At 38.3% G+C, this 22,725-nt stretch overlaps 3 protein-coding genes across 14 annotated transcripts in view; all 3 read left to right on the forward strand.

Annotated features, from left to right (window-relative positions):
* The first annotated feature begins 1,376 nt into the window (after positions 1-1,376).
* On the forward strand, positions 1,377-5,651 carry LOC124866392. Of its 7 annotated transcripts, none has more exons than XM_047362154.1 (7): positions 1,377-1,541; positions 1,741-1,823; positions 1,916-2,224; positions 2,330-2,839; positions 4,232-4,348; positions 4,467-4,504; positions 4,613-5,651. In XM_047362154.1, exons 2-7 carry the CDS (start codon positions 1,745-1,747, stop codon positions 4,724-4,726), a joined length of 1,167 nt encoding a protein of 388 aa, XP_047218110.1. In that variant the 5' UTR covers positions 1,377-1,541; positions 1,741-1,744; the 3' UTR covers positions 4,727-5,651. The 7 variants fall into 7 exon arrangements, 4 of the variants coding, with proteins under 4 accessions (XP_047218110.1, XP_047218112.1, XP_047218113.1 ...); XR_007037794.1 differs by lacking the exon at positions 1,377-1,541 and adding an exon at positions 4,003-4,100 and having other exon boundaries at positions 1,555-1,823; XM_047362157.1 differs by lacking the exon at positions 1,377-1,541 and having other exon boundaries at positions 1,570-1,823; positions 2,330-2,398; positions 2,690-2,839.
* Positions 5,652-5,751: 100 nt separating this feature from the next.
* Positions 5,752-8,202, forward strand: med18 (mediator of RNA polymerase II transcription, subunit 18 homolog (yeast)). Of its 4 annotated transcripts, none has more exons than XM_047362162.1 (3): positions 5,752-5,887; positions 6,306-6,392; positions 7,057-8,202. In XM_047362162.1, exons 2-3 carry the CDS (start codon positions 6,320-6,322, stop codon positions 7,611-7,613), a joined length of 630 nt encoding a protein of 209 aa, XP_047218118.1. In that variant the 5' UTR covers positions 5,752-5,887; positions 6,306-6,319; the 3' UTR covers positions 7,614-8,202. The 4 variants fall into 4 exon arrangements, with proteins under 4 accessions (XP_047218118.1, XP_047218116.1, XP_047218117.1 ...); XM_047362160.1 differs by having other exon boundaries at positions 5,754-5,887; positions 6,299-6,392; XM_047362161.1 differs by having other exon boundaries at positions 5,768-6,082.
* A 7,776-nt stretch (positions 8,203-15,978) lies between these two features.
* Positions 15,979-22,725, forward strand: part of LOC124862524 (forkhead box protein O4-like) — a 41,769-nt gene continuing 35,022 nt past the window's right edge. The window contains exons 1-2 of one of the 3 annotated variants that reach the window (XM_047356507.1): positions 15,979-16,252; positions 17,076-18,209. In XM_047356507.1, the coding sequence (XP_047212463.1) occupies positions 17,721-18,209 (489 nt within the window). In that variant the 5' untranslated portion in view covers positions 15,979-16,252; positions 17,076-17,720. Of the gene's footprint in view, positions 16,253-16,409; positions 18,210-22,725 lie in introns of those variants that run through there. The other 2 variants (XM_047356498.1, XM_047356512.1) reach the window with 2 other exon arrangements.

Below are 22,725 nucleotides of genomic sequence, written 5' to 3' on the forward strand. Positions count from 1 at the left end.
AATAGTTACATTTTAGGATTCATGAGGGTTCTTGGAATTTTGCAAAGTTTCTGTTTCAGTTTGTGATGCCATAAGATCCAGCTACAACACAGGTACAAAATATAAAGATAAATTGTGAATTTGGCTAAATTTGCACAAATATTGTCAAGAATTCAGTACGATTTACAAGAATCTATGAAGAATACATCATGAATATTGTGAATCAGTTAACATTGTGCCGAATGCATCTAAGGATCGGGTGCAATTAAATTTGAATTTGTTAATATTTTTGACACATGGTCAGATTTTCCATCAAGATATGATAAAAAGTGATGAGGGACTAGCAGGAGTGAATGTTACTTGAATGATGACTGTTGATGGTAAGAAATTAAAATGTTTTAAGTAAGGTGATTGTTCTTGACAATAAAATAATTCAAGTTATTGCTTTTGGGTATAAAATGTAATAAGACACCAAATTTAAGAATTTAATGTTACTTTCTTTTATATTTCTTATTTATTTTAAATAAATAATTTTTTATTTTGGTTTCACATTGTGTAACTGGGGCATTATTTACTCTATCAATGTTTCAGATACAACAATTGCTGTAATGCCAATAAGATCTTTCCATCAATTACTAAAAAGGGTATTAAAAATACATTAATGTTTTTTTTGTTATCTTACTCAGTTGCACAGTTATCTGAACCTGAGTGTGCTATTTCAAATAACTGCATATTGTGTTTTTCTTATGCTGTGAATTTGCCCTTACTGTACAGTCTCTTTTTCTTATGTTTCCATATTTTTTACCTTTGTGTGAATCGGCATGCTTCAACTTGCCTGTCTCTTTCCTGCTGGTACACCTGAATTTCCTCACTGAGGGACAATAAAGGTTGATTCTATTCTATTAAATTCTATTTCTATTCTAAAAAACAACTAAGGTATTTTTTTTTAATTGATAATGCCTTCACATTGCTTCATTATCTTTTGATCCCTATATATTCCCAATCAGAAACATACTTCTTGGTTAAATGAAAATCAGTCAGAGACAATATGGCTTTCAGCTCAGTGTGTTCAGTGGATTTATTCCTATGGATGGATTTTCCTCATATTCTTTTACTTTCATTTAATTTAGTTTTGTTTGTTTATTTTTTAGGAATTTACTTTATCACTCATGCTTTTCCTCTTCATCTGGATACTTGATTTTTATGCAATAAAAAAGGTTCAATCAATGATCTGGGAAAATTCCAAAAGTCAAATGAGAAACACTTTAAACCTTTCTGGGTGTACTTTGCTGGTGTGACTCATGCTTGTTTCATGGCACTCATGCTGTGCAAATGTTTCCACTGGTGGTCCACTGTTAGAACATACCTTTAACAATCAGTTCTCACATTTCTGAGAGTCTCAGCTTAGAACAGCTTTAGATGTTTCAGCTAGAGTGTCGTTACACACTCGACACCTCTTTATGAGAAAGTAAACTTGTTTCTGTTGCACATTCGGTATCTCGACACCTAGCTGATGCAGAAAGCGAAATATATACGACGCAGCAACAAACAGAAGCGCGTGGGTGAGAGCTTTTTTAAATTTCCTCTGCAGTGTCTGTTGGACCACTTCCTATGTATCAGCCTCAGTTTAATTATGACACTCAAACTAAAACCTTGTGATGCCGCTCACAGTATTTGAACTTTGTTTTAATGAGCTGTGATGATGGTGCGACCACAGAGGGAGTCTTTTTGATTAGCTTGATTCTGTCTTCATTTATGCAGAGACATGACTTCATCACTTGGAAACGTCTGGGTTTGTATATTTTTTCTGATTTACTGGTCCACCTGCTTTCTCCCAGTAAATGGTAAGTACCTGATAAAATCTATGTATTTCAAAAGCAACGGTTTGAACCTGCCTCTAGCCTTTATGACTAACAGAAAACCGATATTTTAACAGCAGTGCATCAGCTTCGTGCCTTGCTGGGATGTCGAGTACTGATACCTTGTCATGATCGCAGTGCTGACTCAGACTCTTTCAAATGGTTTTACAAGGAGAATGAGCTCAGTAAAGGAACCCAGCTATACTTTCAGAATAAGAATGGAGTAAAACACTATGATACCGGTCGTCCAAAAGTAGACATCATGCCAAATCGCTCCCTGTCCATCAATAAATTTACTGATAAAGATCAGGGCACGTACTGGTGTGAAAACTGTCTTCAAGATGTCTGCAAGAGCAACCTGTCCAACTTCACTACTGTGAAGAGAGGTCTGAGCTGTTGTCATTAATATAAAAATATCAAAGTGTCTCATTCATTCTGATCTTTATTTCTGTATCTTAAAGCACTAATACTTCTTTTTTTTTTTTTTTTAGAAATTCTGAAAGAAATTCAAAAGGCATTTTACATCATTTCAGGCAGGAGTTTCACTCATCAATGCCCAGGTGAATTTTCTAATTTAAATTGGACTTTTGAAGCCACTAATATGAACAAAAGGAAATTAGAACAAAGATCAAAAATGGTCACCCTTAATACCAGCAAGATATTGCATATTGAACACGTCACAAATACAAATTCTGGCAAATACACTTGCTGGGCGAGTATCTGTGGTGGCCCGAGTCAAAAACTGATCACTATCAACTTATGTGTCATCACAGGTGAGGAAATGATATTTTTTTCCGAAATATTTTATTGGTTGAAAAATGTTTATTTTACACTATTGTCTTTCTCTCAAGATACTTCAAGTCTTCTGATGAGGAATCGAACAATATCAGTAGACGAGGACCCATCGGGGTGGTTAATCTGCAATTTAAGTTTGAACTTGGATGGGCACATAACAACTACCGGTATCTACACATCATTAGCCGCTTTAAACACAACAGTGGGTGCGTATTTTCTTATACAGATTCAAGGGGGTTTGTCGGTAGCTGTTTGATAAAAAGCCCGTTCATCTCTTGTTGCAGTAGCATTATTCAACAGTAAAACCTGTGGAAAATCTAACCTTTAATTTGATTACATTTACTCAGTTCAGAAAAAAACATGTTAAGAAATAATCGTTTTAAACAAAATTACTTTTGACACAATTGTTGGTAATCCTAAAAATCCTATTAAAATAACCATAACTAATGTTTTTTATAAAGTATTCTTTACTTTTTCAAGTGTAATTTTAGGGAGATCTGATGAGCAATTTACTGCTATAACCTTCTGAAATTTGACTTTTGTTTCTTACTTTTCTCTTAGTTTTGTGTCTTACATTTCAGTATATTCTTATGCTGTTCATTCCTGATTATTGTTTTTACTCATATACTGCATTATGATTGTTTTTTTTTATCCCTGTGTTTCCATTTGTCTTTTTTATTAGTATTTTCTCTTTATTCTTATCCCACTGATCATCCTCTTCTGTATTTATACTCCTTCGTTTAGGCATTCATTGTCAGATTCTACTTCTGAAAAAGTCACCAAAGTTCATTGTTAGACAAAGTTTTTTGGCAACATGACAAAGACATTTTCTGTCTTGCAATTCCGAATATAAACATGTGTAGTTTATTCAATTCTACGGGGATTTTAACTGAAAACGTGATTTGATTAAATTATATTGAGCTTTTCTGCAACAGTCGCTCAAATGTGGGCCTGGCGTAAAATGAGGGATGAATAGACTTAGATTGCATGACATCAGGAACCTTTTAATAAGTACGACATTCTAAATAAAATCATGTGGACTCTACAAGTAAATGGGAAATGTATCATTATTTGGTCTTTTACGCAGGATAATTATTGAAAACATGTGGCACAATCAGCACAGAAGTGGTCTGACACAAAGTCGTCCTTCTTCCATAGCCTCTGTATACTCTGACCTAACGTTATAGGACAAGACTAAATATTGTCCTGATGGTAGTTGCACAAGTATTAAGAGGAGTGGTGGCAATCATTTGGTCACTAGTGATTTGAATTGTTGAAAACAATTATTTCTTTATATGGATTAAATTGAAAAAATACTGAAACTAAATGTTGTCAGTCAGTCAGTCATTTTCTACCGCTTATTTCATAGTGGGTTGCGAGGAAGCTGGTGCCTATCTCCAGCAGTCTATGGGCGAGAGGCAGGGTACACCATGGACAAGTCGCCAGTCTGTCGCAGGGCAACTAAATGTTGTATTTTTCTCAAATTTTCACTGTTATATATTTAGGGTTTTTGCACATCTTTACAGCAATGCTAGCAAATATGTCAATGTCTGTATGTTATATAAAGATTGCTTCTTACTGAGTTTTATTTTTTACAGGTGTATCTGAGAAGATTGACTATTTTATGCCAGTTATTTATGGAGTATCAGTTGCCTTAACATTTTTTATTTTACTGGGAATTTTAACTTTCTATTTGAAATCAAGAATACAAGCTGGTAAGGTTGCAGCTTTTTATTTATTTTTTTAAACTTTCTGTTTTTCTGCATGCCAAGTGATTTGCAGTCTTGAAATTGAAGCACCCCCCAGACCTCAATCTCTTTCTGTGTTTTCAAGCATTTCCTTTTCATCTTGCACGTTGCTTCACTGGTGAGGTAGGAGGCTGGTCTTCTGTGAACTTTGTAAAACCATGAAGTGAAAATACTGTAGAGATATCATCTGTGCTGTTTTGTTAATATTATGTAACTTCTTCCTCCATGCAGGCAGAAGAGGAGTCCACCGTAATTTATGGATCTGTTATCATCAGGACACCGCCAAAAACAAGAAACCAACACACATATGTCAGCGATTGCATTTATAGTGAATTAAAAGTGTAGAGGAAATACCCCGGGTTAAGACAAATACTAAATGGAACAGTTGGTGATTGTAATTTCCACACAATCAGTAAATTTTGTAACGGATTCCACAGCAGTGACTTGTGTCACTGGTGTCTTCTTTTTCCAGTTTTCTACTGGAAACTACTGAATGACTGATGGTTGAGTAATTCCCAGAGGTTAATTGAGAGACTGCCGTACGTTAATATTTCAGTCAGCACAGCGAAGGGCAACTACTTTAAGGAATCTAAACTATAAAACATATAAGTTCTTTTACAATTTTTAGTTTGCTACATAATTCCATTTGTGTTCATTCACAGTGTTAATGCCTTTAGTGAGAATTTACATACAATTTAAATAGTCATAAGCATAAAGAAAACCATTAAATGAGAAAGTGTGTCTAAAACATTTGACTGCTAGTGTATAGAAAGACAAGACAGGCTATGTATATACAGTATATATGCATATGTACATATACTACTTGATAAGTAGTATGTATATTATTGACAATAAAAGGTATCCATTACTAACTCCTGTAGATAATATTCCCAAAAAATGTTTAACTGAGTAAGATTACTCATGCTTGAGTAAACCCATTCATGCTACCTACATTATTATTGCAATCAATATTGTTATGATAATATTATTATTATTACCCTTTATAAGGTATAATTTTCTGCACTTTGCTGTATTTAATACACAATGTACATACTATCCCAGTTTTGTTCTTGTTTTGTTTTTAAAAGGGCCCTTGTACATGACAAAATTGCAATAATGAATGTATTTTATTTTATTTTCTGTTGTTTGGTTTGTAAAATGCTGGCACTACACAGTAATTGAAGTGGCTTTAAATGAAAACTTAAGTCACTGCAAAATGAAAATGAAGAAAAGAGAGACTGGAATAAAGATTTGTTGAGAAAACCAACTACATTTTGAGTCTGATTTTGATTCTACGCCCACTCTGAACTCAAGGGGGCAGCAATTCCCTGGAATGAACTACGCCTAGTCTGCCTTTACAGAGATGAAGAAGAAAACCTGTTTCTTTCAGGCAGTAGTTAAAGCGGCATGTTCAATTGTTTGGAGCGAAGCAGAATATTTTTGTTTTGTGTGGTAACTCTTTTTCTTTGAGGATCTCCCACATTGTTTTCTAACAATTTGCCAAAGGTTTGGACGATAATTTTAGTCATTTCGTGTGCCTGACATCACAATTAGCGAACTAGCGCTCAGCTAACTGGGAAGCTACTAGCTTACTGTTAAATGGGTTAACATTGTGAGGTCTGGCGCGGAGATATACACTAATATTTCCCTGGTTGTCTTCATCTGTCGGGGAGACACACTGTATTCTTGGTTATTTTTCAGGTAAAAATACACAAACACGCCATTCATAAGCAATCTGCCTAACAATTAGCTTTTACTGCTAGCCTTAATGCTAGAAAAGTTAAAAGATCAGTAACGCTCTGGCTTATCTCAAGAAACACGTTTCACAGAAGAAAACAATTTGCCCTGAAAATAATAGGCCAGCGTATTCTGTATGATTTTAGTGGTACTATTATTAAATACAATTCCTCCTTTAAGTTTCTAGAAACCTGAGAAAAGATGGAGGCTCCTCCTGTGACTGTGATGCCCATCACCAGTGGCACAATCAACATGATGGAGTATCTGCTACAAGGTAAGATATGTTGGATAAGGCCACATACAGATGTTTAAGTTTCCAGATGTTAGTCTTTCCTCCTTGATCTTTATTTATATACACTGCTAAAATAAATTAAAGGATATCTTTTTAAGAATATTATAAGAAGTGAGTGAAACTTTTGGAATATTGATCTGGTCAGTTAAGTAGTAGAGGGGGTTGTTAATCAGTATCAGCTGTTTAGTGTTGAGCTTCTCAGATCTCAAACTGTGCGGATGCACAATATGCTTTTAATAATACCAGGATTTTTACAATGCTTGCAATTTTAAGGTTCTGTTGGTATCTGTACTACATAAACCAACTATTGTGTTGTTTTTGATTTGTAAAGTAGCAGATTACAGTGTCTTTTTTTCACATGAGAATATTACCAAGTCCCGCTGGCAGTAATATCAAAAGTGTTTTCTGTAAATGTTGTAGGCTCCAGGTTGACGCATTTATTAATGCATGTATTTAATTAAAATGTACTCACTTTAAAATCCATTACAATAAAAGTATCAGCAGATCATTATTTTCTACGTATTGTCATGCTTTGCTCATATAGTAAGCTTAGCCGTGGAACGGTTGTGTAAATTACTGTTTTTGAATGCATCATCTTCACATTTGTCTGTATTTAAAGCTTTTTTATTTTGCCGTTTTATTGCAGGCAGTGTGTTAGATTCGGCTCTGGAAAGCCTGTTGCATCGTCTACGTGGTCTGTGTGACAACATGGAGCCGGAGACGTTTACAGACCATGAACTGGTATACCTTCTGAAAGGCCAGCAAGGAAACCCTTTCATTCTGCGTGCCCGACGCTCCCTCTCCCACCCTACAGCTCCGTGGCACCTCCGCTATCTGGGCCAGCCTGAAGTAGGAGACAAGAGCCGCCATGCCTTAGTGCGTAACTGTGTTGATGTGGCCGCCTCTCACAGCCTTCCGGATTTCCTTAATGAGATGGGCTTCCGTATGGACCACGAGTTTGTGACCAGTGGCCACATATTTCGCAAGGGAGCTATGAAGGTTGTAGTGTGCAACGTGTCCCGTGTGCTGGTGCCCGGTAACACAGAGAACACAGAGCGAATGTCGCTTTCACATTTGGTTGAACTGAGTGTTTTAGCGCCTGCCGGTCAGGACACTATGTCGGAGGACATGCGAAGCTTTGCTGAGCAGCTTAAACCTCTGATTCATTTGGAAAAGATCGACCCAAGCAAGCAGAGACATTAAAGGTGTTTTGAAGTGAGGTTTTGTAAAACGGTTAAAAGCAGATGCTATCTGTGCTTGCAGTTAGTAACTTCATTGGTGCCTTAATTTAGGAAAAAAATCTGATTGGTAAATCCCTGTAGAGGTGTAGACTAAACCTGAATGCTAATCCTATGGGGTACAATATCAAAACAGATTTCTGCTATCTTAAAGCTTCGATTGGTTTTGCTGTTTTGTTTTAAAACCAGCTAATCTGCATTTATACTAAATTAAGATGCCCAAAAGCTATGTACTGTTGGTAAGATCTACTTATCCTAAACTAGGTTGTCTACCCAGTTTACGTGGACAGCCATGTATCTGTAGGGTTGCACTTGTACCATACGCTTTCAATTGCCAGGTGAAGACCTGCACAATGTTCTGTGAGTTTTCAAAGGTTGGGTTATAGTTTTATAACAGTATCCTGCTTTAACAGTAACTGCTTATAAGGTTTTAACAGAACCTCTGAACTAGGAGATAATTTAGTCCCGTCTGTGCTGAATACAAATTGTCTTGTTAATTTTGGCCTTAAATATTTTTGTTACAGTAAATAAAATACAGTGCAACTTTGACTAAACTGCGGTGTTTGTGGTTAATTTGGTTTGCAAGTTGAAAAAAGGTCAAGGTCAATCAAAGTATACCAAGGTTTTAAAAATGTACAGTTTCAAAGACCCTAACATTCTGATACTGTTCCTACAGTTTAATTTCCTTTTAATGAGATGGCAGAGAAAGTGCTGGAATGGCAGTAGTTTTCTCCGGCTGTACGCTACTCAGTTACGCAGGACTAAGCCTCCCCCATCTGTGCACTGCTGGCCAGCTGGTTTACAGAAGGCTACTACTGTTTCCCTTAAGTAATACTATTTCACAGTTGATTCCATATGTTTGTTTCAATTTTTGAATTATCAAATATCTAACATTGTTATGACTAATATTTAGTATATTCCCGTAGGAGCAGTAGGAACAATTGTTGGTGTTCTGATTTAAGTGAAAGTAAGCAGGTCACGGGGTTGCAATTTTAGCTTTAAACTTTAGTGTGAATGTTATAAAACCGTCGGACTCCTCGTTAAGGTTAGCATAATCTCAGTCTGGCCCATGCTTCACATCTAACTTTTTAATATCAGTGCATTAATTTATAGAAAAATCTTATCTTATTTTAGTAACCATATCACTCTAAAGCAGATATACATCCATAAAGTAGAATACAAAGATATTTCCACCTGTGGTTACAGCAAACTTCAGGATAGTTGCTCTTTCTTGATTAAGCAAGTGATACATATTGCCACTGAGTAATGCTGGACCAAAACCTATATGCTTTTCAGATCCCAAAAAGTTTAAGAAAATCTTTTAGCACATTAAGATGCTAAATATTTTTTCTTTTCAAGTCAAGTTGACGGTCCTGTTTGTCCAACCCACCAGGGGTCGCTCTTTCACTTTTTTCAGCCTTGATTGGAGCAGTAAATGCCACCTCTACTCATCTACAGGAGCTCTGGTTGCTATGGAAATAATTAGCTGCAAGATCCACACATCTTTTACCCTACTCTAATTAGCTTTCTCAATTGCTTAATGATACATAGTCCTATGAAAGCTTTTCTTTCAACAAAACATTGATTTTCACTCTCTTCCCCTGTCCAACATTAACCCATTAGTGCCCCCTTTTTCATGGGAACTTGAGATGTGTTACACATGTACATCCTAACATCCTACAGTTGCCTCCGGTTCTTCTGTGTCCATGTTGAAATCAACAAAAAGACTGTACAGTGATGCGTCAACATTAGGGCCAGTTGCCAGCAAAAGATGGAAGTAACTAATGCACATCCTGTTGGTTATGATAATGATGTTGGCAAAAAGACGTGAGTGCTAATAATACGCTTGCAGGAAGATGCATTTGCTGGAGTTCTGATGCAAAGTGACCGCGTGCATGTCTGAGAGGAGAGCTCCAGGGCCTGATGGCTGTCTGTGCACGTTGACCTACCTGTATGTCAAAGCTGATGAGGACAAGCTCTCTCGCTGAGGTGGAAAGGTGAGGTGACTGTGCTTCCACATGCATTTAGTGCACTTTGAAAGCTACACATCTAAACATGAAAAAAATTATTTATCACCAACAGAGCATTTTAATTAGCTTTAAATACAATCTGATCTGTGTTTAGTTGCATCTCATTTTACATTTGACTACTTGAGGCTTACGTTTTTTGTTAGTAGGACCAAACTACATGATGGGGACAGTTTTATGTTCCAACATCAACAAGCAGAGTACTGGCCCTACCGACTAAAGCATGCTGTTTCAGCTCCAAGTGAATGATGTATTAAAGAGACAGATGCCTCCTTGCCTAAGGCTTTATGTGTCTAGCAAGGATACACTATAGTCTTCTGGCTTTTTTCCACCTAAAGTTGTGTTTAGCGCAGTGCTCTTTGGTGATGAGCTGGTCTCCCAATACACCTCCACTCAACATTGCCTGGAGAGCCCAGGCAGAGCTGGGCTAATCGGTGTTTTGGCATGAGACCTACTTGGCTATTGTGCGTGTTACCAACCACTGACTTTTGCAAGGGAGAGATCTGACTTTGCTGAAGACAAATTGATAAGTTAAATAGCTTTTTTAAAGCATAGAAAAGGTTCCCTCAAAAAATACATATTGTGCTTTGCAGAGATATGTATTCTCATTTACTTTTTCCACATTTTGACAGTGCAACCACAGACTTCAAAGTATTTAACTGAGATTTTATATTATAGACCAAGGTACAACTGATTTTTTATTTTTGGAAAAAAAAAAGCTGTAAAATGTAGTGCCTAGTTGTATTTACCCTCCCCGGTCAATCCTTTGAGCCACCTCTTGCTGCAATTACAGCTCCACGTGGTATATATATTTGCATATTAGCTCGAGATAGAGTGTCTGTGAACAGTGATTTTCAGGTTTTGACACAGATTAGTAATCTGATTAAGGCCTAGACTTTGGCTGGGACATATACTTTGAGCTAAACTATTCCACTGTAGCTCTGGCTGAATGTTTAGGGTAATTTTCCCACTAAAATTGAATCTTTAACCCAGTCTCAGGTCTTTTACTGCCACCAGAATTGCTCCGCATTAGCTTCATCCATCTTTATATGAACTCTGACCAGCTCCCTGTCGCTGCAGAAGAAAGGCACTCACACAGCATGATGCTCCCACCACCGTGTTTCACTGTGTACAGGGTTAGTTGAGGGGAATGTGAAAACTTTGGTTTATACCAAGTTAAATTTTGGTATACACTGACCAAAGTGCCCTGTCAGAGATGTTTTCTGTCCCTGCTGATTTAAATTATTTATGGACATCAGAGTAAAAGGGGCTGATAACAAATGTGTAATTTGTCACACTTTTCAGATTTTTTGTAATAAAAAATAACAGTTTACAAATATGCACGACTTTGTGTTGTTTTATTAGTATAACACATTGTTTGTGGTTGTAAGGTGAGAAAACATCAGTCAGTCAGTCATTTTCTACTGCTTCTTTCAGAGTGGGTTGTGGGCAAGCAGTCTAGGGGAGATAGGCACCTGAAATGCTGCCTGAAGTTTAATTAAAATGATAAGGTATTTCAAAATGAATGGTGTCTATGGGCAAGAGGCAGGGTACACCCTGGACAGGTCGCCAGTCCATTGCAGGGCAACACAGACACACACAGGACAAACAACCAAGCACACACTCATTCATACCTAAGGGCAATGTAGAGACACCAGTTAACCTAACAGTCATGTTTTCGGAATGTGGGAGGAAGCTAGAGTACCCGGAGAGAACCCACGCATGCACGGGGAGAACATGCAAACTCCATGCAGAAAGACCTGACCGGAAGTCAAATCCAGGACCTTCTTGCTGCAAGGCAACAATGCTACCAAGTACGCCACCCTACAGCCCTAGTGAAAAAACGCAAAGTGAGAAAATGTGGGAAAAAAGTTCAAGGGGTAGGGAAACTAAGAAACTTAATGTTTTTATCTTAACTGAAGAATTTTCACTATGGAATTGCTATCAGAAGAGAGAATCAGATGAGGCAGATGCTACTATGTTCCTGCTGCTACTTGCAGCCTATTAGTTGTCTTATTTTCTTCTGAAGTTTTACATACAACCATTTTCTTCCCAGTTCAATGGGCACCTTTTAGACTACATAAAAACTGTAAATTTACCCAATCAGATGCTGTTGTTTCGTCTGTTTTGTGTAATTATTCTGAGAGCTATTCAAACAAAATCACTGTGATAACATCAAATACCGGATCAGAAAATTAGAATTGTGTTAATGTATTTATTGTTTATCTAATTCACAATTCAAAAAAATAATTGATTCTACTGCAGGAAACGTGAAATTTTGAAATGTGATTAAACATGTCAGTTCTTCATCTTTAGCTTTGTTACTTTATTGTAATACTACAGAAATGGGAACATGAGAGCAGTGCACATAGATTTGCACAATATGGTTCATTTGTTTTTGCCATATGTATAACTATCTGGTTAGGTTGGGTATTGTTAATCATATTGTATTAGACCTCTGATTAGGGATGAAAATCATTACCTACACATACCTAAACCAGTCTTTTCATTTTACAACACAACTATTTATAAGCAGTTTGGTACCAATTGTCTTTACAAACATAATATTCAGCGCTGAGATACAGATACCAAATTGTTGCACAAAGTTGGCAATTTCTCTTAAAGGAAGCCTTTAAGTCAGCCTACCTTGGGCCAGTGCCACAAAGGGGGTGAGATTATCTGCAGTGTTCCTAGCTCTAAATTGAAACCCCCCTTTTTATATCAGGAAAACCTATATGCTTGTTAGTGAGAATGTGGTTGTTTGCTGAGAGGAGAGGAGAGGAGAGGAGATGGGATGAGGGGTTTTCTAGGACAGACATCCATCTCCCAAAGGGGGGTTCTGTGGATGCTGCATGTACATCTTGTCCAAACCCCACTGGGTAAAATAGGGTGCAGGGACTGACATGCATAAAGCTCTGACATGTCCATGTGATTCTCTGCCTCTCTGGGGTTTCTCTGAGGTTATTACTACCATGCAGAACAAGCTGTTCCAGGGTCAGCCACTCAGATCTTTAGGGCAGTCTTGCTACCTCTGGAATGTCTGGTATGAAGAAAGAGCCAGAGGGGACCAAACATGCATAGTTTGTAAAAGAAACTGCTGCCTAACTACAGAGCTTTACCAAATAAGTTAGACCCCTTAACTTTTCCAAAGTTTGTCATGTTCCAACCACAAATTATTTCTTACTTCTTTTATTTAGCTTTTATGTAACTGAACAACGCAAAGGGTTTCAACAATTTTTCCATATAAAAATCTAAAGTTATTGTAATTGTCAAACCCCTTTCTGTTAACGGCACTTTTTCTCAATTCCTCAATTTGATCTTGGCTTTGACTGGACTATTTTAATAGGGCTATTTAAAAAAAATCTTTCCTTGATTAACTATTTCATTGACAGTACATTTAGGCTCATTGTCCTATTGAAAGGTGAACCTTCACCACACTCTCAAGTCTTTTGCAGCTTCCAGCAAGGTTTTCCTCCTGGACTGTCCTGTATTTAGCTCCATGGTCCTGTTCAAGAAAATCATCCCCACAACATGATTCTGCCACCACCATTTCTCAGACTGCACAGTGTTAATTTGTGTCAACACTGGGCTTCGAATGTAGCCCATAGAGTTCAGTTTTGGTCTCATCTAACCAGAGCAATTCCACATGTTTGCCGTGTCCCCTACATGACTTGTGGCAAATGGCTGAATTTCCTACAGCTTTCCTTTAGCAATGGCTTCATTCTTGCAACTGTTCCATAAAGGCCAGATTTGTGGAGTGAACACCTAATATTTTTCCCTTTGAGAGATCCTCCCACTTCAGTAGTGGATCTCTGCAGCTCCTCCAAAGTGAGCGTGGGTGGCTGTTTCTCTGATTAAATCCCCTACTTGTTTATATTGACAACCATACATCTGTGGGTTGCACTTGTATCATATGTTTTTTAGTTACCAGGGTAAGACCTGCATAATGGTTTGTGAATTATTAAACATTGGGAAGTGGTTTTATAACCTTAACCTGCTTTGAACATTTCTAGATGTTTATCCCAGACCTGACTGCTGTCCTCCTTGGTATTCATGATGTTAGTTTACTGATGCCTTCACAGAACAGCTGTATTTGTACTGAGATTAGATTATATCTCATCTGAGTAGTCTGGTGACTGGGGAAAGCAATTGGTTGCACTGGATTTTATTTAGGGGTATCAGAGGAAATTAGCACTCCAAATCTATGGTTTTTATTTGTGAAAGATTTGAAAACCTTTGAAAATCTATCCTTTTGCCCTCACTTCAAAATTATACACCAGCTTCTCTTGGTCTGTGAATCCAAACATTGCAGTTTGTTTGTAATGTAGCAAAATCTGAAAAAGGTCGTAAGTATGCAGACTTTTGCAAGGCACTGTGGCCCTATCTTATTTTTCTGACTGAGCCCCCTCTGCTTACTAAGGGCTTTGTCTCCCTTGAGATTCAGTCCTGCTGTGAGCCTCTGAATATGGTTGTTTGCCTTCTTGATAGTCATTTGGTTTTCTTTCACTTCCCGTGTAATCAAGGCACATTGTGCAATCTCAAGTGTCACCAAAATTATGGCTTTCATAAGTGCTACTTGAGAAGCATCTCAAGCAAAACCTTGTGTTAAAGTGTAGAAGCTGTAAAAAAAAAAAAAAAAAAGAAAGGCTTGTTTGTATTCACCGCTGTTCTCGTTGTTATTCTTGGCACGTAAGAATGGAAATATAATAAATCATTTCAACGCAATCATGTCTTTAATGAGCAATTTTCCTCACATTTTTTAAAATAATAAACTATTAGCAAGATGGCATTTTAATCATGTGATCCCACTGGTACTCAACAATAAGTCATACCATGAGACATCAAATGACACAGCCTCCTGCATTTTAAAAGCCTGCTATTTCTGACAAATTTCTCAACATCAGTCATGTCTGAGTGCACAGTGTGTCCTTGTTATGCAACTTTTAATTATAGGTTTCTTTTATGCACACTCAAAGGCACCAATGGGGAATGTGTTCATGCAAGCTACCTTGATACACAGGAGTTTTTTTCTGATTTTTCTTTGAGACAAGAAAATTTGTTTTCCAATAAGGCTGTTGAATCTTTGGGCAGGAACCAACTGACCACAGACTTTCATTTTTCTATAGAACTATAGACATGGTGAAATTTGTAGGCACCCTTGGTAAAAATCTGTAAAAAAAAATTATTTATAATCTCACACAGAAAATATTAATGCAGCATTACATTTGAGTATATTTATTGGGATTATTTCAGATTTTATTGATATTTGAAATTGATTTTTTCTACACATGCCTTTGAAGTAAGGCACATGTGTGTTGATCTTCATAACTCAGGGATAGACTACAAGAAAATGGTTACTGCCTAGGTTTGCCCTCACATAGAACAATATTTAAAAAGGTTTAAAACAAGAATCATTGAGGACCAAAGTTGATCTTGCCACCACATATGAGGGAAATTGAGGTAAAGTAATAAATCTCCAAAACTCATTGTTAGACCACTGTAACAAAGACTGGCATCTTGCGGGTCAAGTCTCCATAACAACCATCAGATGCTATACCCACAAACCAGTTGTTTAGGATTGATAGTAAGAATAAGCTTTTTCTGTCGTACATTCAGAAACACAAACTAATGTGGAGTTCACCTAACTGTTAGGACTTCAACTAGAACTGTGTGCATTGGTAAAATAAGAATTAGATTAAAAGTTTTGGCAATGCTCAGTCCAGGTGCATTTGGTGCAGAACAGTGAATGAATATGTGGAAAAGCAGCTCATGCCCACTGTTAAATACAATGGAAGTTCTGTAATGCTGTGGGCCTATTAGTCATCCACAGTCCCTGGGAACATGTTAGAATGCATTACATCTTAAAATGCTGAAATACCAGGGCATTTTAGATTAAGATAGACTCTTTCAGATCCATAACATTTGGGTCAATCAACACAGAAGTGGTCCATCAGACACAAAATTAAACTCCATCTATGCCCATCTCAGTCATCTGATTCAAATTGGACCAAGTGCTATTGGTCCAAATTTGAATCATCAGTGCTACTGGTGATTTTTGTTATAAACTATTATTTCTTAATGCTGTTAAATGAACTCAAAATAGATGTCAGGTTTCTTTTAATATTCAGTGTCAGATTATAATGCAAAAACCGATTCCTTTGTTTTTAGGCTTACACATCTTTACCAAGGGTGCAAATGAATTTGTCCGAAATCTGTTAAATCTTTAGAGCCACATTTTTCACCCAGCAACCGTCACCAAGGAGATCTGAATATGCATTAATATTTCTTTCGGTGACTAAAGGAGTCAGGTCGTTGTAGCGTGAATCCACCCTGACTTCTTTAGGCTCAATAATAAGATTAGCAACCAATCGGAAAAGAGCACCTGTGCCTCAGGACCCACCCAGGAGGCTACTTGAGAAGAGCGTGGTGACGGTGCTTGTGACCCCTTCCACCTCCCCCACCTCCACGTCTGCGTCATGGCAGCGGAAGAATTACGGACACACGTCCGACCTACAGCCTCTGTCTGTATAGCCTATGTGGTAGTCTTTACTTTTTTTTTTTTTTCCCCACACGTGATGTGAGTTTGGAGCTGGAACATTTTTTCCTTCTCTCTCATTTTCATTATGACCTATGAAAAGCCCCACTTCAACCCACTCCTCCTGGGATTAGGAATCTAGGGTTACCTAATCTCCGTTAATCTGAACTAAATCTGTCTAATCGGCAGAGAAAATTACACTCACTGAGGTATTGCTCGCAAATAATAAGCGGAGGTGAAACCGCCAAGTTCTCCCTGGAGAGCATTTGGACGCAGCTCGCCTCGCGCACGGGGCAATTCGTCACGCGCACGGGTCGCGTTTTTATTTTTTCATAAAACAAGAAAAAGGATGGCGAGTTGTGAATGAATCTCTCATGCTGTCCCATTCTTTTTGTTTTTCTTTCTTTCTTCCCTTTGAATCACGCGTTGCAGATAGATTGGCGCACAAAAAAATATATTGAGTTGGGCTTAAGGATTTCGCAATAGAAATGGTGGATATGAGACAGACACAGAAAGAGGGTTAGAAAGAGAGAGAGAGAGAGAGAGACTCGGGGATTTCGCTGTAATCATGTTCGAAGAGTATTGATTCCGTGAGCGCTCTCCAATTGGCAGCATCTCTACTATATAGTACAGCGCCGGCGCGTCATCCTCGGCTCACATCGACGGGAGCGAGTTGTAAGCAAATGAGAACATGTGTGACATCTGAGAGAAAGTGAGAAGAAGGAGCAAGAAGGAGGTGTGAGAAAAGCCAATTTTCTCGTCCCTGACAACTGGATGCGAGATTTGATTGCCGGGCTATTTTTTCTTTTTATATATATATATTTGTGTGTATAAATATATTTTCTTTTTTCTTCTCCCATCCAAGGAAATGATCGATTCGTCACATGCGCACGCCTCTTCATTATAATTGCAGACAGTTGGGTTGCTGTTCAAGCTGAATGGACTTGAATATGTCGCTGCCAGCATAATCCGTGCAGACTGGAAGATTTAATAATTCACGGTAATCACGCATTATCGCCTCAGTGGATGCTCTCTACACAGCCCTGGTGATTTTTCTAACCCCCCCATCTCATCTTCCTCTTTCCTGATTCTTCACGTTGTCTTCTAGAGGATTTATCGACGGCTGCTTTTGCTTCCTTATCTGAAATATCATCTGTTGCTGCAACTGGAATGAAAAGCCCCACGACTGGCTGAGGAACGCTGGAGTCTTAGTGTAATAGGATGAAATGGATTGAATAAGACACATTTTTTCAATAATATAGTACTCTAGGTAAAATGGACAAGAAATTGCTTTTATTTTTATTACTTCTCTTATCCCTACACACAAGGTTGTTATTTTTTTGATTCATGATGAATGTCCTACTCCAGTGAATTGGCTCTGATTGATTCTGACTGAGCTTAAGAGGCATATTACAAAGCAGATTCCAACGTGAAGTGCTGCTGAGGACAGTTTTGTCCCTTCCTTTTTTTTTATTTTTTTATTTTAATATATTTCCCACTAAAGGGATAAATGTTGATGATGGAGGACGACGAATTGGACGTTCATCAGGTAGATACAGATTTCGAGCCGCAAAGCCGGCCTCGTTCGTGCACCTGGCCACTGCCATGCCCCGAGGATTTCCCCGGCGGACTAGAGGTGAGCGGGGGTCTCCCGCTGGCCGGCATCAAGGTGGAGCCGGAGGACGTCCCGGCGTGCAGAGCCGGGCTCGCGGGTGGCAGTCCGGCGGAGCTGAAGCACCCAGCCGGCGCCCCGGCACCGACGGGCGCGACGCACCCATGCCTGGCCGGCGCCGCGCTCGACGTGACCGGGTCCTTGCGCAAAGCCAAGTCATCTCGCCGGAACGCGTGGGGGAACCAGTCCTACGCGGATCTCATTACTCGCGCCATCGAGAGCACCCCGGAGAAGAGGCTCACGCTGTCACAGATCTACGACTGGATGGTCCGTTATGTGCCCTATTTCAAGGATAAGGGCGACAGCAACAGCTCAGCTGGCTGGAAGGTAAGAAATAGGAGCTCGCAAACCAGCGTGGCGGGGTTTGACGTGTTAATCAAATAGTTTATTGATCATTATTCCCAGATCCAGTGCGTTTTTTCCTACCCTCTGTACATTATACACATGTGGGATTCTGTGTCAGTTACGCATGAATGGTGCCTTATCTTGTCTTAGTTCATTACTACCGCCTGTCAGTCTAATATATCACCAAGGCAGAATGTGACAGTCTGGGGCTTCCCTCCATCCAACAGTAAGCCAAAAGGTCCTCAGTGTTTGTTGTAGTGCACAAACTCACCTTACCTCAGAAACGCAGGTTGACTTATACTGTGCAATAAGAAAAGTATTTACTCCCTTACATATTCCTTCTGTTTTTGCTATAATATCACATCTAAATGTTTCAAATTATCAAACATGTTTTGATCAGACACAAATGACCTGAGTAAACGCCTAAGGTGGTTTTAAAATTATTATTTCAATTAGCAAATGATAGTGGATATGCACAATGTGTATGCAGTGTGGAACAAATAATACCTGAATCCTGGATAAGCCCACATAACTAATCTGACAGACCTGTAGAATCACCAAATAACTTCAATAGAACCTGTTTGACAACATGAAGTAGGCTACATGATTCCTAAAAGCAACACATCAGAAACTCATGAAGAGATGGGAAACAAAGGCATTAACATCTTTCAATCTGGAAAAGGTTACAATGCAATTTCCAAGGCTTTTGGACTCCAGCAAACCTCAGTGAGAGCAAATACCCACAAATGGAGAAAACATGGAATAGTGGTGCACCTTCTCGGTGGTGGCAACTCTTCAACGAGTTCATAGAAAAACCCAGAAAAATAGCTAAAACATATTGTTCAATAACCCCTATTGAGGTTGATGTTCGTGATCCAACAACAGGAAAGAGACTGGGTAAAATTTGTAACCTGCAAGTATAAATTATGGAAGAATTTGTGAAACCGCAAAGTAATCTTTGCATGATGTTAAAATTTGTTTGATAACCTGAAAGATTTAAGCGAGACAAAAAACAAACAACGTAAGAATTCTATAATATGGGACACATTTTTTTACAACCCTTGAAGGTGTCAGAAGTTCGTCATGCATGTTTTCATGCAAATTGTCAGTTTGCACAGTTTTCCATCCAGGTTTTATCCAGCTGAAACCATCAGGGATTAATAAATCAACAGAGTGACCCTTGTGGGAGACCACAGGTCAGCTGTCCACAATGTAAATATTCACAACTGACCACAGTTCACCACCACTGCTGATGGGCAGGCTGGGAGCCTAACCTCCTGGACATCTGCCCATGTTATCAGCCTCTCCTACCAGTCTCATCTTGCTTCTATTCATTATGGTCTTCTGAGGACAGCCAGAGGAGGGCAGTGAGAGCAGCAGGGCAGTGTTGCTTGTCCTGATGGTGAAACTTTGAACTGAGCTTTTAGAATAGATTTTTTACTAAAAATATCTCTCTAGTATGGTTAAAGTGAAACCAGTAGATTGGATTTAGAGAGGATTTCTTATTGACCAAGCAAATGTTTCCTTCAGAGCATTTCTTTTAATTTTAAATTAATTATTCAAGGCAAAGAAGCAACACTATTCTTATGTGCCATTCAGAATGAACAATCAATCCTAGCTTAATGGCTTTACAACAGGGACTAATTTTTGTCTTTTGGAGGAATTGTGTCAAAACCTGTACTGTTGTTGCACAAGAGACTGTCACCAGACATAGCTGAGTCTTCTTAGTTTTGGTTGCATAAATGGCACCCTAAAGGGAAACTTCAGGTTTTTTGAAGTGAGGTAAATAACTCTGTAGGTGTCTTTGTTGAGCATTAATCCAGACTAGATGGTCCCAGAGGCCGAAGCCAACGGATAGTCTGAGAGGGGCCAAGATAAAGCAGAGCTCTTCAGTCTTAAAATTACTCCGATCTCAAAAATGTCATAGTGGTTTGCATAAATGCTATTTTATGAAGCTTTAAACCATCATCAAGTTTGCATTGAGTGGTTAGTCACAAACAAGATGATAATTATTCATAAAGGAATTGGAAGTAGGAGGTGGTGTGTAATCAATAATAAAGAAAAAATCATTTCAATTTCGATTTAGCCAACTAAAATGTATTAAAATTTAGTCTATTAAAACTGGACTCAAATCAAAATGACTACAGGTGACTAAATTGCAATTAAAAATAAATTACATTTTAGCCAAAATACTATGACAAAAACTTAATTAAAATGTACTCTCAAAATGAACTCTGCCTGTGTGAAGTACATCCCTACTATTTCTGGTCAGAGGAACTGTCTGATAGAAAGAAAGGCATTGTGGTGTTCTCATTACAAGATGTAACAATAATTTCGCCACTGCATAAATTTCTGATATTGTGCAGCTCTAAATTAAAGGTTAACAAAATAGCGTTTGCATAAACTGTTATGACATTTTTGAGATAGGAGTTCTTTTAAGACTGTCGATGTCTAGTCTTTGCCCCTCTAGTATTAGCCGTCAATTTCAACCTCTGGGTCCAACTACCCTGGATTTTTTTCTGAATGAAGATGCAAGAAGATCCACTGCCTACCAAATAAATAAGATATTCTCCACTTATAACAGTTTAATACAACCTCACTCCTAAAATCCTGAACTATCCCTGTAAACCCACCCCCTTTGGCAGGTACTTGAGGTGTGAGGTGTGTCTCCAGGTAGGCTTTGTTTCCTTTGCTCTGCATACGCATCAGCTGCCTTCAACAACAGGGCCTCTGCACCCAAAGCGCCCAAGTCCCTGCCTGCTATTTGTGAAACTGCAAATTAGGGGGATTGGACAGTGGCAGTCTGAGGTTCTTGGCTATTTCAGTCCACAGGCGAGACATTGACTATTCCAGGTAATGACAGGGATTAGGAAAGTCATTTAAAGCAGGCATTGCTAATGTCAGTAACAGGCCTGACCTGGTTTTCGTCAGAGACAGAGTGATAGTGTAAACATACACTATGAAGTCACATGTGTAAACCTTGTAGCAAAGAACTTATTAAAAGTGTATGCAGAGTATTTTCTTTTGATGCACCAACTTTTTCATAAATTTGTTATATTTTTGTTGAATTTGTCTTAAATTTAAAAGGAATCAATTATAACTTTGCAGAACTTTAAGTGTAAAATAAGTCCTATAGCATAAAAATATGCAAATGACCAGTGTTGTAGTATTACATAATGAGAATTTAAATTTCTTCTGCCTTTGCTCGCTCTCCTGCACAAAAACCGGTGCCACATCCTACATATAATTTTACAATCATATTAAGCAATTATATTTGACAGCAACATTTGCAGTTTGGTAAACACCACTTCTGTCATCCATAATTTTTTAATCTTAGCAATATTATGTTGGAGGAAATACATTTGATGTGAAGCTTTCTTTTTTCTGTTGTGGCACAAAAAAGGAGGAGTGTGTTGTTGGTTGCTGCTGATGAAATAAAATGAAATTAGGAGGCACAGCTTTGTAGCTTGACTCTTGAGTTATAAGGGTGGGGGTTGAATTGAGGGCAAAGAATTAGAGTTAAATACAAAATTCAAGACAGTTACAATAACACCTAAATCAAAACCAAATGCAAAGGTTCAATAAAGATATTGAATAGCTGTTTGTGCCACGTCGACACCTCTTGGAAAAGACTGGCTTGTTGATGGGTGCTGGTGAGGCTGCTCACCTAGGCAATATGGTTAATCTCCTATAAATACCTAATGCCATCTGACTTCTGGGAAGGCCGTAGTGTCTTGAGGTCACAGTATTTTAATCAGCTCTCTACTGGAGGGAGAATACCTAGAACTGTGTTTTTGTGAATCTGTTACACGTTCCACCAAGATTGCTGTTGTTTTCTTGTGGAGTGGTACCTAAAGTGGCATGATATTCCCAGCACCCTGTAACCATGCTAAACCAGGTTAAGAAATTAGCTGGATTTTAAATTAAAATCAGGAATCACCCTGATTTGAGCTGTTTAGTTTGGTTTTCATCCACAGTTATAGACAGTAAACACTAATTTTAGATGTATTTCTGCTGGAATTTGCATGCCAGTTGCAACAAACCATCAGGGCTTGGTAGTGTGTGTCTTTGTAAGGGCTACTGCAGGGGGAGGGGCTGTCTGCAACTATAAGCATCTGTGTTTTAACCCAGTGATTGGTCTGACAGCATGTCACTGCAGTGAATGGTATATGTGGTCTCGCTCTTGACTTCATAATGCCTCTAATGATGGAGTAGCACTTGGTGTTGGGATTGCCCCGTAGGCGCCTGGAAGTTCATTAACTTCATGGGGGTTAGATGATGCCATTGTTATGCTATGGGCTTGCTTTATGCTATATGCCAGCATGGTTGGCTCTAGGCTACAAAAGTCCATAATTCACTAATGCTTTTTGTGTATTAAGCATAAAGAGCTGTATGATGATCACTTCTGGAATATCAAGAATAATATATATATATATATATATATATATATATATATATATATATATACACATATATTTATGTGTAGATTATGTCTGCA

This window comes from Girardinichthys multiradiatus, chromosome 3 (assembly GCF_021462225.1).
Source record: "Girardinichthys multiradiatus isolate DD_20200921_A chromosome 3, DD_fGirMul_XY1, whole genome shotgun sequence".
In the NCBI taxonomy this organism is placed as follows: domain Eukaryota; kingdom Metazoa; phylum Chordata; class Actinopteri; order Cyprinodontiformes; family Goodeidae; genus Girardinichthys; species Girardinichthys multiradiatus.

Coding starts and splice junctions, on each gene's coding strand:
- LOC124866392 (XM_047362154.1), top strand. CDS start 1,745: ATGACTTCATCACTTGGAAACGTCTGGGTTTGTATATTTTTTCTGATT. Junction 2,840..4,231: donor CGCTTTAAACACAACAGTGG/GTGCGTATTTTC, acceptor TATTTTTTACAG/GTGTATCTGAGAAGATTGAC. Junction 4,349..4,466: donor GAAATCAAGAATACAAGCTG/GTAAGGTTGCAG, acceptor TGTGTTTTCAAG/CATTTCCTTTTCATCTTGCA.
- med18 (XM_047362162.1), top strand. CDS start 6,320: ATGGAGGCTCCTCCTGTGACTGTGATGCCCATCACCAGTGGCACAATC. Junction 6,393..7,056: donor GATGGAGTATCTGCTACAAG/GTAAGATATGTT, acceptor GTTTTATTGCAG/GCAGTGTGTTAGATTCGGCT.